Source organism: Schistocerca nitens, chromosome 2 (genome assembly GCF_023898315.1).
Source record: "Schistocerca nitens isolate TAMUIC-IGC-003100 chromosome 2, iqSchNite1.1, whole genome shotgun sequence".
Lineage (NCBI taxonomy): Eukaryota > Metazoa > Arthropoda > Insecta > Orthoptera > Acrididae > Schistocerca > Schistocerca nitens.
In genome coordinates this window covers 1,046,236,981-1,046,253,373 of record NC_064615.1, presented here as the reverse complement: position 1 = coordinate 1,046,253,373, position 16,393 = coordinate 1,046,236,981, and the positions used below count along the sequence as shown (strand labels likewise).

At 41.0% G+C, this 16,393-nt stretch overlaps 1 protein-coding gene across 5 annotated transcripts in view; it reads left to right on the top strand.

Annotated features, from left to right (window-relative positions):
• Window positions 1-213: 213 nt before the first annotated feature.
• LOC126237386 (protein transport protein Sec31A) overlaps window positions 214-16,393 on the top strand; it is a 167,035-nt gene continuing 150,855 nt past the window's right edge. For all 5 annotated transcript variants that reach the window (XM_049947469.1, XM_049947472.1, XM_049947468.1 and 2 more), the window contains exons 1-4: window positions 214-306; window positions 516-732; window positions 2,464-2,656; window positions 13,575-13,710. In XM_049947469.1, the coding sequence (XP_049803426.1) occupies window positions 530-732; window positions 2,464-2,656; window positions 13,575-13,710 (532 nt within the window). In that variant the 5' untranslated portion in view covers window positions 214-306; window positions 516-529. The remainder of the gene's footprint in view (window positions 307-515; window positions 733-2,463; window positions 2,657-13,574; window positions 13,711-16,393) is intronic.

Sequence of the window (16,393 nt, the reverse complement as noted above, 5' to 3'; positions counted from 1 at the left end):
GACCTTTAGCTGGAAGCTGTATCTTGATGTATTCTATTTAGAATTAACAAGAAAGTAACAAGTTAATTGCTGAAATTAGTTTTCCCTTCTGTATGTAAGTGTATGAGAACAGGACATTTTAATTTTTGATGAATACAACCTGAATGTCGTCTGCATTTTGCAATTTTTGACTCACTCAGCGATAATGTAGATCAGGTAACTCAATTTCCAGAGATAATAACACATACGCCAAGCTGTAGAGCCACGTTGGAAGGGTTGATGACTGAATTGTAAACTTTGTGGTGACAGTAGTGAAACATTGTTTATGTAAGTTTGTGGTTGTTGTTTCTGCTCACCGGTCATTTGTGCTTTCCACACAGAACCAAAATACATTAAAATAGACATCCAGCCTACCTGCTATGTCATGTCTTTAAACTGTCACAGACATCCCATTAAATAGGACTAATTCGCTATATCTTGCACAACGTGGTAACATGACGTTATTTACGTAAATCTGTAACAGTATATTGTTTCAGAAACCCCAAAGAAAATGAAGATAAAGGAGTTAGACCGCACAGTAAACATATCATGGTCACCGGCATCGCATCATCCAATACTGTTGGCTGCCGGGACGGCAGCACAGCAGTTAGATGCATCATTCAGTACGTCTGCAGCAATGGAAATTTATTCACTAAATTTAGGGGAGCCCGGCCTGGACATGGAGTTAAGAGCATCAGCACCAAGCGATTACAGGTTAGTAAACTATGCCGAAAAGGGCTGTATAAATGAGGCTCTGGAAACAAGTAAAGTACCGAAATTAGCAAAATAACTTTATCTTGTCAATCCGATGTGAGTTCTTTTGACGTGTGGTTTTTCCTTATGCCTTAGATATGAATGAAATTAGTAAACAAACGCACAGTTATACCAGACTCATTTTATAGGACATGAAAGTACTCTGCACATTAGTGCCTCCAAAATAAAAACAGAATGCACTGTAGTGCAGGGTAATACACAGATATTATTCCAGCTGTTTCTTCTTACTTGTAATGTAGGAGAAATAATAAATATATTTCATTTTTCACTCTATTGCATGTAGTTAACCAGCTGTCAAAATTGTTGGAGAGAATTGTCAGTTTAGATCATTCATGTTTGTATTTGATTTTATTCTAATGCTTATCAAATTTCAAACTTCAAAGTTGTAACCACTGGTGTAGTATTATAGCAAGAAATATTCTTGAACCTCAAAAACTATTGCAGTGATTGTCTCAAGAGCTTTTGGTAGTGCAAGTAACAGTAACTGATTTCTGCAGTGGAGTATTAAGAGTGATTTTGTGTTGCATGGTCTGGCATGTATTTTGGAGTTGGTAAGAGCACTGGTTAATGTCACATAGGAAGTTTGCTCATTCACAAGCAGTTTGAAGTTTACTGATACTTATTCATTTAAAACAGTGGACCTCTCATCACAAACATTAACTTTGTCTGATACCAGTTAACCATGTCTTTAACTGGCGATGTGATTCTCTCACGTGTTGCAAAATCAGTGTCTACTTATTACTATGCTTCACACACATATAAGAGCACCTTTTTTGTTCTCTCAAATTCTGGTTGGACCCTAGCAACCTCCCCTTGACATATTTCCTTATTGTATGACTTATATCCTTATGACAAAACCAGCTGTAAAACTGTGCCAACAAACACTTTTTCCCATTATCTAGTATAGCTCAGTCACTAGTGAGATGTTCATCAAACTGAGAAATACCTATGAACTGTCTATGTAATGTATCACCCAACATGTAATTGCTGTCAAGGTTTCTAGCGTCATGACACCCACGTAGCTTAGGATGAGTGGACACAGTGTGTGTACAGGCAAATGTATATACCTTGACAAGGCACATGTCATGAAACCCAAAAACAGCTTTGCAAGTGGATGCAGCCCACGTTGTATCAAATTAATTCCTTTTTCGTGGCTACCTTCAAGTCTTCCTCATTTGCCTCATCTTGCTGCTCCCACTCACTTTAAGCTAAGTTTAAGCTACATAGCTTCCTCAAACCCTGCTATTTGTTTCTTAGAGCCTGTGATTCTTGTTTTTGAGATTATTTTGCTTTTTATGGATCATTCAGCTTTACATCTGTTCTGGTAACTTTTGACATTCATTTCGACTTACTGACTGTTCTTACACTTATAATTTGTGCGATTTTAAAAAATCCATACATTGTAGGTTTTTTATATTAGTTATTTAAATTTCTAGTTTATCCTGTCTACCTTGACTCAGGATCTATTTGACTGCTTTACTTAATGATGCCTGAAAAATTTCCATTTCATTTAGATGTGTTTGGGTTAAAAAAAATAGTACCTTTGTTAGCTGTTGTTGGTGAATGTCTGCTGCTACTTGAGAATTAAAACATTTTTTCTCTTGATGTTATGTAGTGTCAGATTGGAACTCCTTCTCTGTATATTGTTCTTTTATAATTTGATATTTTCAGATTTCACAAAATTACCTGGAGCTCATGCGGTGTGGGACCAGACAGAGAAACTGGTGTCATTGTTGGTGGTTGTGATGGAGGGCGTCTACAGCTCTATAGTGCTTCCAAATTATTATCTGGAGAAGATGGACTCATTGTTTCTCAGGAAAAGCATACTGGACCTGTGAGGGCATTAGATTTCAACCCGTACCAGGTATGAAATATATACAGAAAGTGAATGTGTGCGCGCGCGCACACACACACACACACACACACACACACACACACACACACACACACACACACACACACACACAGGGATAATGGTTTGGTACATATTTGATACTTTATTTATGCCTTTTATGTTGTTAATGTCAGGCCGAATTCAGCAGAAAATATTTATTTGTTTCTCATTACAACCAAAGTATTTTTCAAATTGGAATGTTATTTGTGCATTCTTGCAAAGTTTCGAGAGCCAATGTTAAATGAAGCAATATTTTGAAAAGGATCGTTGCTACTCACAATATAATGGAGTTGCTGAGTCGCAGATCGGCACAACAAAAAGGCTGTCAGAAAATGAGCTTTCGGCTGACAAGGCCCTAGTCGAAAATAGACAACATACACACTCACGCAGATCCAACTTGCACACACATAAGCACAGTCTCTGACAGTCTTTTTTTTTTTCTGCCTATCTGCGACGAAACATCTTCACTATATGGTGAGTAACAACCACCCTATCCATAATATTGTTACATTCCATCCTGGGTTTTCCATTGTTTGATATTAAGTGAAGAATATATTACAGTCTCCATCTGTTCTCTCTCCCATATATCTCTCTCCTGTACAGACCAATAAAAAGTTGAGATTAATTTTGGAGCACAGAGAGACATTCGTACAGTTGTTCATCTTATGCTCCTGGAAGGTACACTAATACCAGTATGCAGTACATTGGGGAGTATCTAGTGCAATGCTAGAGTTACACCCAGACAAGGAACATGATACTGAGAGGACACAGAGCATGTATTGCACAAAACGTCATCCCACTACAGGCTTGCAAAATGATTGAAGCTCTAGGTGATCTGGGGCAGGGACTGTTGCAGGCAATGTCATGAAGAGGGCTGTGTTGTAACATCAACTGTTCTGAGCCAGTGACAAAAGATTAGATAAAATGCACCATGAGAACTCATTCTAACCTTCGTGTTAATGAATGAGGAAATTATAATAAATACGCAGAGCAAGCAGGGTAGGGAAAGGGACAGCAAGAACAACACGGTTACGAAAAATGGGGATAAATATAATTATTGCTGTTTGGTGACATGGTAAAACTTAAATAAGCAGAAGCCTCATTACAGCCACAGTTCAAATAAGGTCCTCGAGAAGCATGCAATGAAGCTACATCCTTGTGATGATTAATGTAAATGGAATCAAATTAATGACCAAGATCAAGTTTCCAACAACATTTCTTGACATGGAAACAGACATAATACAAGAAATTACTACAGATAAACTAATGACTATGTCAGGAGATGACCAATACTGAACGTGGGCAGAGAAGTCGCCTGAGCAATATTGTTTTGAGACAGACTACCATACACAACTGTGACTATTATTGAGTTATGTCATAGCTTAGCAACAGGCCTTTTAGGCATCCAAACTATTAATATTTACGTACTTTTTGGGGAAACACCAATCAGGTATACAAGGAATTTCTTATCACAGAAATAGCAGGACTTAAGAGCTACTGTGCCATTGATTGTGGCACTGCAGCAGGATCATTCACTGCTATCAGTCTCTCTGCATGCTCTCTGGCATTCACACACACCATTCAATGGGAAGTGGTAGATTACTCCACCAAATGATGACTTCTTCGTCTTGATTCACCTGCCAGGCAGTGTGTCTCGGGTGCTAGTCAACTGTAGAGACCTCACAGCCTTGGGTAATGAAAATGAATTGTCACTGAATCATTAGGGACAGCAAAAAGAGATTGTGGCGACAGTTACCAACCACCACAAACCATTCCACGGAAAGTCCAGCAATAAGGGAGACCATCAGGAGGATTTCTGGGAGAGGAGGAAGGTGCCTAGTGGCTGCTGAAATGGGGAATGACAGTCTTCAGACCAGTCCGCCAGACATTGCTTAGAAATGGCAACCTATTCTGACAGTTTTTCCTTCACCAGTCAGGTTGCAGCTTCCTGATGCTGCAGAGTGGTTGCTGGAAGGAGAAGCTGGAATTTTAGTTTCACCACTGATTAAGAATACAACTGTCTCTTCTCCCTGTGGGAGCTGGATTCTGCGTTATCTGCAGCTTGTGACTTGTCACCTGGTCATGAAGGGGTCCATTATGGTGTGCTACGGAACCTCATAGGACAGAATAGACACCGTCCTAGCCCTCTTTTTACCTTGTTTGGGCAGTAGAACCACTTTACTGACTCATTGTGAGAGGCAGTTTTACTTCCATTTTTCAAACGTGGAATTGACTGTAGACACCTGAGTAGATACTGTACTATTGCCCTCACCAGCTGCTTCAGAAAGAACTTGGGGTGGAAAGTCAACTGCTGCCCTATCTGGATCCTAGAGTCCAGGTAGCTCCTTAATCACTTTCAGTATGGGTTCAGGAGATACTGTTCCACCTTTGATAAACTGATCATCCTGGAAGCAGCTATACAAGTTTTCCTGTGCCAGCATTGGCTAATGTGTAAATTTTTTAACATCAAGAAGGCATATGACACTACATGGGATCATATTATCCTCGGGCAGCTCCATGAATCGGGTTTTTGATGTCTTCCAATCTTTATATGGTTCTTTCTCTCATCATGCTATTTTTGATACCATGTCAATACCGTCCTTTGATCGCTTTGAACAGGAGTGGTGTCTCTCACGGTAGTGCTTTAAGTGTGACTGTCTTTGCCATCACTGTTAATGGCGTCACATTAGTTGCTAAACGTCATGTCCAGTGTTCTTTTTTTATTGACAACTTCTCCGTCTTTTGTTCCTCCTTGAACCTTGCAAGAGCTTGTCAGTTGCAACTTGACTGTTAGATGGTTGGAGGAATGGGCAGAGGAGGGGTTTTAATTTTTCAACCAAAAAACCTGTGTGCATTCTTTTCAACCATTCACGTTCCGTTTTAAACTTTCTTCAGTTGCGGGTCGGGGAACTGTCTTATTCTTAAAGAAACAGTGTGATTTCTCGGCCTCACATTTGACTCACAAATTACATGGTTGCCAGATCTTAAGGACCTGAAAAGTTCCCTAAAGTACTCAGTACATTATAATGTCTTAGCCACAAATTTTTGGAGATAACTGAACATGTCTGTCCTGTTTTACAGGGCCTTCATGCAATCTTGCCTTGATTATTGGTGTATGGGACTGCACAACACTCTTATTTAAAAATTTTGGACGTTGTACACAATGAAGCAATTTAGTTAACCATTGGGGCTTTTCAAACAGGTCCTTTACTGGACCTTTGCGCTGAGGCTAGTGAGCCGCAGCTTCACATCAGGTGACAACTCCTTATTGCATGACAATCGTATAGAATATTGTCCACGCGGTACGCACTTGCACATCATACTGTTGCCCAGCCACCAACGCAAAGACTTTTCCATAAGCGGCAACGAGCTATTAGGCTCTGTGGGATTTGGGGAAGGATTGCCATTTAGTGATGCATGTGATTGGTTTCAAAGTTTTATGCCAAGGCTGTAGCAGATCGCCACCTCGGGTTTTACAGATGCCCAGAATTATTTTTTTTTTTTTTTTTTTTTTTTTTTTTTTTTTTTTTTTTTTAGATAGGCATCGCAGTTTGACAATTGTGTAAACTGATGGTTCCAAGCAGGGGAGGCCCCTAGGCTGTTCAATAGTATAGTGCCGTGACCCAGTCTTTGCACAGAAAATTACTAATCTTTAGCAAAAGTAAGGAGAAGTAGTATGGGAGTCACCGCAGAGCATTGCATTAACAGCCATTGGTTGATAGCCACCAGTGTGGTGACTTGTGGATCGCAGTAACAGACGTACCAGTGGATCGTGAAACAAGAACAGCATCCCTCAGTGGTTGTTAGCGCGACATAGTGATAACTGTGTGGCAAGTGGGGCGGTGTCTCCACACCAGGGAAAGTATCTTGTTATGGCAACATGGCTGTGTGTTACGTTTTAGTGAAACAAGTGGTGTCCAGAGGTAAATAAATGAACCTGAACATTAAGGCAAAGTGCACTTCTTGTCGCCAGAAACCAACAGCAGCACCATCACATCAGACACCAGACAGTGTGTCATCTAGGATCCAACAGAAGCACCCATGGGTTTGAGACCAAGCTGGACCTGCCGTCTATGCTGAGTCCTTCACGGGACTTGGTTCCACACCCCCACTGATCTGCTGTCTGTGCCTGCCACCTCTGACGCAGATTTCCTAGTGGGACTTGCCACCACAGTGCGAGCTGCCATCTGACTTCTCTCCAAAGGCCACGGGTTGAGGAGCTTGCGCACTCCACATGTGTCATCATGGCCACATATGGAGCCAAGGAGCTGTTTCCTGAGTGAACGCCACCACAGCATAACAAGTAGCACCATTGGCATCAACAGCAGTGGTCTCCAAAGGCTGCTGGCTCAGATTTTCTGTGCAGAAACTGCCACTCACTCATCAGCCACAGCCAGGGACAAGGAGGAGAAATGTGCCTGCCTCACTACATCATGTACTGAAGTAATTAAGTCATTTGTGGCTGTTAGCAGTGTTTGCCCTGTGCTCCATGGCTTGTTGCTACCACTGACTCATCCCGTAGTCGACACAGCACTCTTCGGGATGGTGTCGGGTGCTGACATTGCCACAATCAGCAGCAGAGAGGATGCTGCCCACACGGTGTGACTTTCAAGCCTGACTCTGCAGTATCATCACCTTGGGTCAGTGAGACCACTTTGTCCTTGTGTAGAGACTGTCATTGGGTCACAGTTGAGGGGGTGTGATTATACGAGAGCTGCCTTTGTTAAATTGGATGAACCAATGGATTTGTTGCAGTTTAGGGGTAATGTTAGGGATGAATGGCTGGTGTCGGAGAGTTGTATTCAGTGTAATTTATTTGGGTATTCTGTCCCTTGTAGTGAATTGTTTTACTTGTAATCATTTTGGGCACATAGCTAGGCAAGGTTAAGAGTCAAGGTGGCTCATGATTAGACAGAAAAAGTGGATTAATAGATTACTCTGTGATTACGTTTTGTATTTATATTATTGTAGTTATTTTTCCATGTTTTTCTGGATCATAAAAATGAGTAGATTTGAGGCAATGGCAAAATCAGACACACAAGATGTCACCAGGGATGAGACCGTAGAATCATAATGAATCAGCTAGCTCAAATGAGGGCAGATGGGGTAACTTTATGTAGTGATTTGGCAGAAAAGTGTGGTGATGCGGGCATTTTGAAATTGCAAAACTTAGGAGCAGATCCCCTTCTCTGGCAGGACATCAAAGGATGTATTAGCATTTGTTGAGGATCTCCACTCATCGGCTGAAAGAGGTGATTGGTCAGATAAACAATTATTGCAAGTTGCAAATTTATGTTTAATGAGGGAGATGAAATTATTAGCTGAGATGCACAGAAGCATTACGCAAAGTGGAAATTTTTGATCAGCTGTGGTAGGAGTTGGAACAACAGTATAGGAAGCAAAACAGTGCACAGCTTTTTTGTGGGGTAGGTGGATATGGTGTTGAGAAGGCCTAATGAGGCAGTGGAATACTTTGTGCGTAGAATTAGGAAAATGAATGTGCACATTTATGAATTGTCACAGAATGAGGACGTGAACAAAGTGGTACTGCAAGAAGCCAAGCAATGGGCACTTGATGCACTTCTAAGGGGCTTAGCACAAGAAATGTTGAGGAGGTGTGCACAGGGTCACCTACATATTTCCATGCAGAGGTTAAATTGAGGATGGAGTAGGTGGAAATTGATAGGTTAGTGGGAGGTGAGGGATTGAAGGTGTGTTTGTTTAAAATGTAAAGTGTTTTAATTGTGGCCAAAAGGTGCATGTGCAGAGGCAGTGGTAACAGCCACAAAGAAGTGATGGAGGTTACCAGAAATTTAATGGGAAAGGTAGCAGAAGTGGTTTAGGCTGTTGACAGAGAAAAGAGATGGTAGTAGTAGAGATAGTCCAGGGAGTAGGAAGTGTCCGTTAAACTTAAGAGATAATCTCAGGGCTGCTGACAGGAGTTCCCAGTGAAAGTAAATGAGGGCTATAGGGTGATCCATGGGTTAGACTTTCTGCATCAACATCGTGCCACACTTGACCTTCGACGACGTATAATGGAGGACATTCTGTCAGGGGAAGCTGCCGTCAATGTTGATCCTGCTGCAGGGAGCTTCTGGTATACGAGGCAATCCAGTTAAACCAGGAATAATGAAATTAGGGCCAATTCACATTATTGTGTGTCAGGAGGCACTGGAAAGTCGCTGTGGGTGAATGTGGAACCTAACTTACCAGTTTATGCATTATGCATATTGGTACCAAAGAAGGATAATGAGGTATTGGATAAAGCATGTTGTTTAATAAAGCAAAGTATTGTATGCATACAGGACAGGGACAGAGGCAATTTAGTACCTTTCAATATAGACAATTTTGGTGCTGAGAAAGTGAAGCTATTGAAAACGAACATCGTTGGTCATGTTGAAGATTCCAGATGAGGAAGATTGCCACACAGAGAGTATAGGCCATGGGAGGCCACAGGATGCTATTAGAACTGCATTTTGAGAAAACTTGAAGCATTTGTAGGATGGAAGACATGTTGCTGGAGTTTAGAGATCGTATTATTTCTGCAAGGACCACTGCCTGCTTCACCAAGACTATATGGAGTGCCATGGTCCCTGTAGTTTGAGTTGGAGGAATTTATAAATCGAAAATTGGCCGGTGGGGTAATAGAGGAAAATAAAAGACAGTGGAGGGTAGAAAATGGTGTCATGCCCAAAAGGCCTGTGTATGACTCTAGGAAGTATTGCTTTTGTTGTGATTACCATGTCTTAAATAGTAAGACTGTGACAGATGCTTGCCCGATTCCAGACGTCATGGAGATGATAGATAACATAGGGCAATGTTGATACTTCTCAACTTGAAGAATGGACACAATCAATTAGAAATTGTTCGAGAGGGTAGGCCGAAAACAGCGTTTTCTGCACCATAGGTTCATCACCAATACAGAAGGATGCATTTTGGGTTGCAGATTGCACTGGCAACATTCCAACGGTTATTTTATGGGGTGCTGAGAGGTTTGAAACCACAGCAGTGTCTAGTGTGTCTTGATGACTAGGCTTTCCAAGGGATATGCAAGCTTATAGAGTGTGTTTGAGGGAAGTATTCAGTAGGCTAAGAGCAGACCTTTTGTCACTCAGCATAGAAAAACATCACTTTGCACTGGGCCATGTCATTAGTAAGGATGGTGTGAGGAAGGATCTTAGGTTAGTGCAAGAGTGCAAGATTTTCTGCTGCCACAGTCAACCAAGGAATTCAATCTGTTCTTGATCTTACAAATTGTTATAGGAATTTTTTGAGTGGATTTGCAGATATTCCACATTGGTTAAACAAAAGTGTTAGTTTTGTATGTTCAGAAGTGTTGTGTTGTGTTTTTGATACAACCACAGGAGGAGATGTTACTCATTGCCTCCCTTGACTAGATATAGCATGCTGAGGGAAACATTATGACAGGAGAACCCTGAAACACAGATAATGATTAGTGATGAGAACATACACATTTATTGATGAATACTCAACTTTGTACTTATCAGCTCAGGCAGCAGATCCTGAAATTCAACTGCTATTCCAGAAGCTAAGGCTGGATAGTAAACTAGAATGTTCACTGAAGATGAGCTGGTGTGGACTCACTAGAAGCATACAATGCGGTACAAAGTACACAAGTAGAAGGTGGTCTTCTCAGTAGTGGAGCTGACTTGGAACTGCCCGCTCTGCTGTGATGCTGTCGCATATCAGCACTGCTTTGAGTTCTTGGTGTAGCAATCACTGGCCTATACACTGTCTCTGGAGTGGGTTGCCAACCTGTCGGAGTCTGTGGTGCTGCCTGGTGGTGTGTGCTGTGTGTACACCACCACAAGAAGAATGCCAGGAAGCATTTGTCAAATTGAAGAAGGTATTAACTTAGTCCACTATTGATGTTTCCAGATTTTCAAAAGGAGTTCATATTGTCATACAGTATGTTGAATCCTGCTCTTCGGTGTGTTTTAAGTCAAGAAGTGGGTATCAGGAACATTCTGTTGCTTTTGCATCGAGGCAGCTGAGAGCAGAGTGGAGAGGCATTATCCCACAATGGAGAGAGAGATGCTTAGCTTGGTGTATGGAATAACACATTTTCAATGTTACCTGTGTGGTGGATAATTCAAGGTAGTAATGGACCATGCTGCTTTGAAGTGGTTATTAGGTTTGAAGCCCCATGCAGTAGTTTGAGAAGTCACCAAGGAGTGCAGGAAGCTACTCAGGGCATATGCTCAGGAGGTAATCAGACTGGTACCAGCAGTTGGCATACCATGTGAAGCCAGGAGGGTAAAGAGGGGATGGATATCTGCAGGGGGCAAGATACTGAAACTTTTATTTGTGATGGTGGATGCAAGTGACGTGAACATATTGAATGAAACTACAGAAGCTGTGAAAGAATTGGCCGGGGTAAAGAGAGCTACAGCAGAGTGACATTCCATGCAAATTACATAAAGGGTTAGAGTTAACCTTCGGGGAAGGCTTCCCAAAGAAGGGCCCGAGGGACCGGGTCTTCTCAATATGGAAGGTCAGTGTAGCACAGTGACCCAGTCTTTGGACAGAAAATTACAAGTCTTCAGCAAAAGTAAGGTGAAGCAATGTGGAAGCCACCATAGAGTGTTATATTAACAGCCATGGGTTGGCAGCCGCCTGTGTGACATGTAACTGATGCACCAGTGAATTGTAAAGCAAGGGCAGCAGATCTCAGCAGTAAATGTGCCTCTCAGTGCCAAACGTGTAGCAAGTTGGGTGGTGTCACCACACCAGGGTGAGTATCTTATTATGGCAACATGACTGGGTGCCGGATTTTGGTGAAACAAATGGGCCCCAGAGGTGTATAAATAAGTTGGGATTTTAAGGCATGGAGCATTTCTTGTCACTGGAAGCCTACAGCACCACCACACTGCCACAGCAACACTCATCAGAGAGATGACAGGGTTCCACTAGCAGAGGCATGGGTTCGAGACCAGGCTGCACCTGCTGTCTGTTCTAAATACTTCACAGAGCCCTGCTGGTCCGCAATCCTTGTGTGCTGCTATTGACGCTGAATTCTTAGTGGGACATAGTGCCATAGTTCAGCTGCCATCCAACGCCTTTCTGAAGGCTGCAGGTTGAAACCTACCCATAGCAGACTCCATAAGTGCCACTGCGACTGCCTGGAGAGTCAAAGAACTGTTTCCCAAGTGGAACACCACCGCAGCACATGCGGTGCCACTCAACCACCCTGGTCTCCAAAGGCTGCCAACCGCAGTAACTGGGGGCACTAGCTGCTGCCTGTTAATCAGCCACAGCCAGGGACAGTGAGGAGAGGCTTGCCTGGCTCACTTCGTCATGTACTGAAGTCATTAAAAGTAATTGTTAACTCTATGCGATCTTTCCCCAGCTTGTATTACCGCTGAATCATCCCCCAGTGTGCACATTGCTCTCAAATAGTGTTCTCCGATCATGTCTTCAGGGTATACGTTCTATCCAAGTTCTGCCACGTAGCTGTGCAGCTCAGTCGTGTAGCCGGAATCATACTTGTACTTGAAAATTATGAGAGACATACTTTTTGTGATGGCGTGACATCTCTGAAGGTTCAGTATGTTGGAATTGTCTTTTTTTTTTTTTTTTTTCAAAACTGCTGCCGTGTCTACCAGTAGGAGACTGGGGTTGAGAAATCCATACCAGCATGCATGGCAATATGACTGAAATGGACAGCCAAGATAACTAAGTGAAGGCTGAGCAGCAATGCAGAAAAGATCATCCAAATGTATAAACTTTCAGATTTAAGGTCGCCAGTTTGTTTTGATCCAGAATAGAAAATGTACAGGTCTGTATCTACTACATAGATGCAAGCTACAAAGGAGAAGACACATAATGGCAGTCCTCTGTAAGGTTCTGTCAGCAATTAATAAAAGATGCCCCAAAACATCCTGTGGCAAATAAATATCTTCACACACTTTGGTCACAAGCTTGGAGAAATATCTGGGCAGAAATTCTGCGTATAAATGTTGGAGCTTTTTGGATAGACATCACACTGAAATGGACCTAACTCTTGCTAAAAAATATAAAATTAAACTGATCCCCTCAGCTTTACGTGAAATGTGTAGTTTTGAAAGGAATATAGAAGATACATATCTTTGCAAGAAAGTGATCATCATTTTGAATTGCGTAAGAAATAACTCTGTCAACGTGAGGACTGCCGTGAATATTGTAAATGTCAACAAAGTTTTGCAACCAGATTTGAAACTTTTTCCTGGACACTAACCACAATGTCTTTGCTTTATTTGTCAGTCATTTGATATTTTTCTTGGAAATCTTACGGGACTTGACATAGAGGAATATATTGATCTTACGTCTTTGCAACACTGGAGTCTCAGATCTTGTCTAAGAGCCAGATATGTACAATTATTGCACAGTTATTTGTGTGAGACTTCAAGACAGGTTAAGAACTGAAAATGATGAGCTTGCAGTGAAATGATTAACACCATCACCCAATGAAACAAGACAATTGAGAAAATCCTCTTGTGAAACAGCAAAGGAAATATGCTTACAATGTAGACTGTGTTTAGACCACACATAACAATTCAGTAAAGACAAAAGTAGTATATTTTTAATATTGATTTTGTTCTTCTTTTAATTTCGGAAAGTGAAGAAAATAATATGAGTTGTATTTTATCTGTCTCCTTTGCTTCCTTCATCTCTGGCAATGTTAATGTGAAAAGTGTCGTGGAGCCCCATGGTTTGGAATCTATGTTAAACTGTAGGTCCACGTATAAGTGGCTGGATAGGACACTGAGTGCAAAAGTCTAAGTACTTAGAAACGAATGGACTATTTTTAATATATTGTGATGTCATAAGAGAATAAGGACTACTAAAATTACAAAATATCTGATTGTTTACTTTTTTGCAATTTCAGGGAAATCTTTTGGCCACAGGAGCAGCGGAATCTGAGATATATGTGTGGGATCTCAATAACATGGGAACACCTATGAGTCCTGGAGCAAAGGCACAACCATCAGATGATGTTGTGTGGATTGCATGGAACAGACAAGGTGAATTCATCTTTAGAGGGTTTCAAATTATTTTGCCAAGGTCTCTCTCCCTCCCTTCTTCCCCCCTTCCTCCCCCCACTCATCTGCCCCCCCCCCTCTCTCTCTCTCTCTCTCTGTCTCTCTCTCTCTCTCTCTTTTGTTCGACGGATCTCGACTGTAGGGTCAGTGGCTGCGAAGCAGGTAGTTGCTGTTTTTAAGAATTAGAGAACAGTTTAACAGGGTTTTGGTGGTTTTGCACCACAGAATAGAACATGACATTGTGCATGAGCAGCTTGGTCCAGATGCTGGAGCTCCACTATTTGGACTGATGGGTTGCCCAAACTCTCTCTAAACATCTGAAGCAGTAACTACTGGCCAGATCGTTAAGGAAGTAAACAATCTAAACACCATTAAAATCCCAAAAGCCATTGCCTGTACTTCGCCTATTGACATGTAAAGTTTCAGCGTGGCTATACTCTGTTCATCATAAGAATAAACCTGATGTAAAGATTACGCCACGTATTCTTCCGTGTTTGCTAGAGTCTCATTGAATTTCGTTTCTTTTGGAGCAGAAGCCAAGCTGTGCTCAGTACGATCATAAGGACACGTTTTACGCTGTATTATAAGCACATAGACTGAGCAGTAATGCGGGACACCGGCTTTACTCGTGCAGTTAACTTGGACAACACTGACCGGCCACTTGTCCGACTAACCTGCAACGATGTGAGCAGTTACAGTTCAGACCTAAAAAGGGATGAGCAAAGAGTATAGCTCCGAATGTCATTTAATTTTTAAAGAGAATGAAACAATATTCAGCAACACTCCAGCACTACTGTACCCTTCTTAGGTGACCAGACAGAAAGCATAAAATGCTCTCATTCTAACATAGTGTACTAATTACAAAAAAGAGTGATGAAAATTCCTAACTTGAACACAGGGTAATTTTTCTGGGCAACTGTGTTTGATGCAAAAGCATACTGGAGGGATTTCACCATTGTGATGGTACAGTGAAAAATGTGAAAATACAGGATTTGTATGGTGTGCTCGATGCTGTGAAAATGGTTGTTTTCATATTTCTATGACACTTATCACTCTGGTTCATATGAGACTACATCTGCGGTATAAAATAATGGACATAGTCCAAATAAAAAATACTTGGTTTTCATTTTTGCTATAAAAAATTAAATTATGTTTTCTTAATTTAAGCAACCTTTGTTAACAATCTTTCAAAAAATATTGATAATTAAGAATTTATATTTGAAATGAAAACAGGAATTTTGCTTGCAATATGTAATTATAAACAAGAAGACTTGCATTATTCATTAAATAAATGATGATGAATTTTAAAACTATAAAATGTAGTTATTAAAAAGAAGAAAAAAGGACTAGGGCGAGACTTGAACCAGTGACCCATGAACTGCACTAAGTTATCATTCTCCTGTGTTACCAATTCCACTATATATCCAACATGTATTTTTTTATCAAATTTAGCAAATACAGTGCCTTGGGAAACTTCAGAGCCTATATTTTCCTGTAAATTCATGAAAAAATTAAGAACAACCTATTTCTTGGGCACTTTTAACCACATTTCACAAGCATGGTTCACTACAGAACAGGAAGCAGCCTCAGCCATTTTCATACTGCGTATTAACAGCGCAACAGTCAGAGCATAACAGTACAGAGACTGTGACTGTAAATAATTTTTTAAAATAAAAACTACATAGCTACAGTGTGATTAAGAAAAACATTGATGGCTATTAATACATTAGAATATCCGAAACTTCCATGTAACATAACTTAGTAGTAAGATCTCTAATACGTGAGTAGGACCTACTTCCAAGAGCGTAACAAAACCAGTATGCATATGTTATGGCTTCTGACCAGTCATTGCGTTTGTGTTTGTTTACATCAGGTTTATTCTTATGATTAACAGAGTATAGACACTACTCCTCATTGAAACTGCCTGGATGAATAAAACAGTGTGTTGAACTGGGCCTAAACCTGAATTCTTTCCTTCTTTGGGCAATGCTCCTCCCGTCTCAGCTATCCGGGCATGACTCATGGTCCAACCTCTATTTTAATATGCCAGTAATTTTCAAAACAGCACACACACCACTGCAGAGTGAAATATTCATTATACTCATCTTTTGTTCACTTTTATTTCAACTCAGTTCTGTTAAGGTGCAGGTAGGTTGCATTACAGGTGTCAGTATCCTGCCCAAACGTCTTCCCTTACTTGCCTTTGGTTGCCAGAAGTCTTTAAAGATCTGATGCATTGAGTCTTTTCACCATCACTCAGCAGTTTGTTGATTAAAGAAGCATTTTTTAAAAATATTTCATCTTTTTTAGTAGTTCGTCAACTTCTTGTTGAATTTGTACTATTGGCAAGCAATGATAATCTTCAGTCAGACACCATGTTGTTTCTGTGTTGAGATTCTGTGATGATGACTTGCATTTACATGGCATGCGGGTGTGGGTGTGCATGTGTGTATCTAGTCAAACCATGACAAGGAAATTCCCTCTCTATCCTAATGACCTTGGCAGTCTTATTTTCCTTGCATGTGACTAATTGTCAAGTTCAGTTTGTGTGGTTCACTTAACAGTTGAATTACAATTGGTGGGGATACATACCAGAAGTGCTAGCACTACATTTTACCTTCATGATGGATTGTAAGAGATTATCTGTAAAATCTAAAGAAAACTT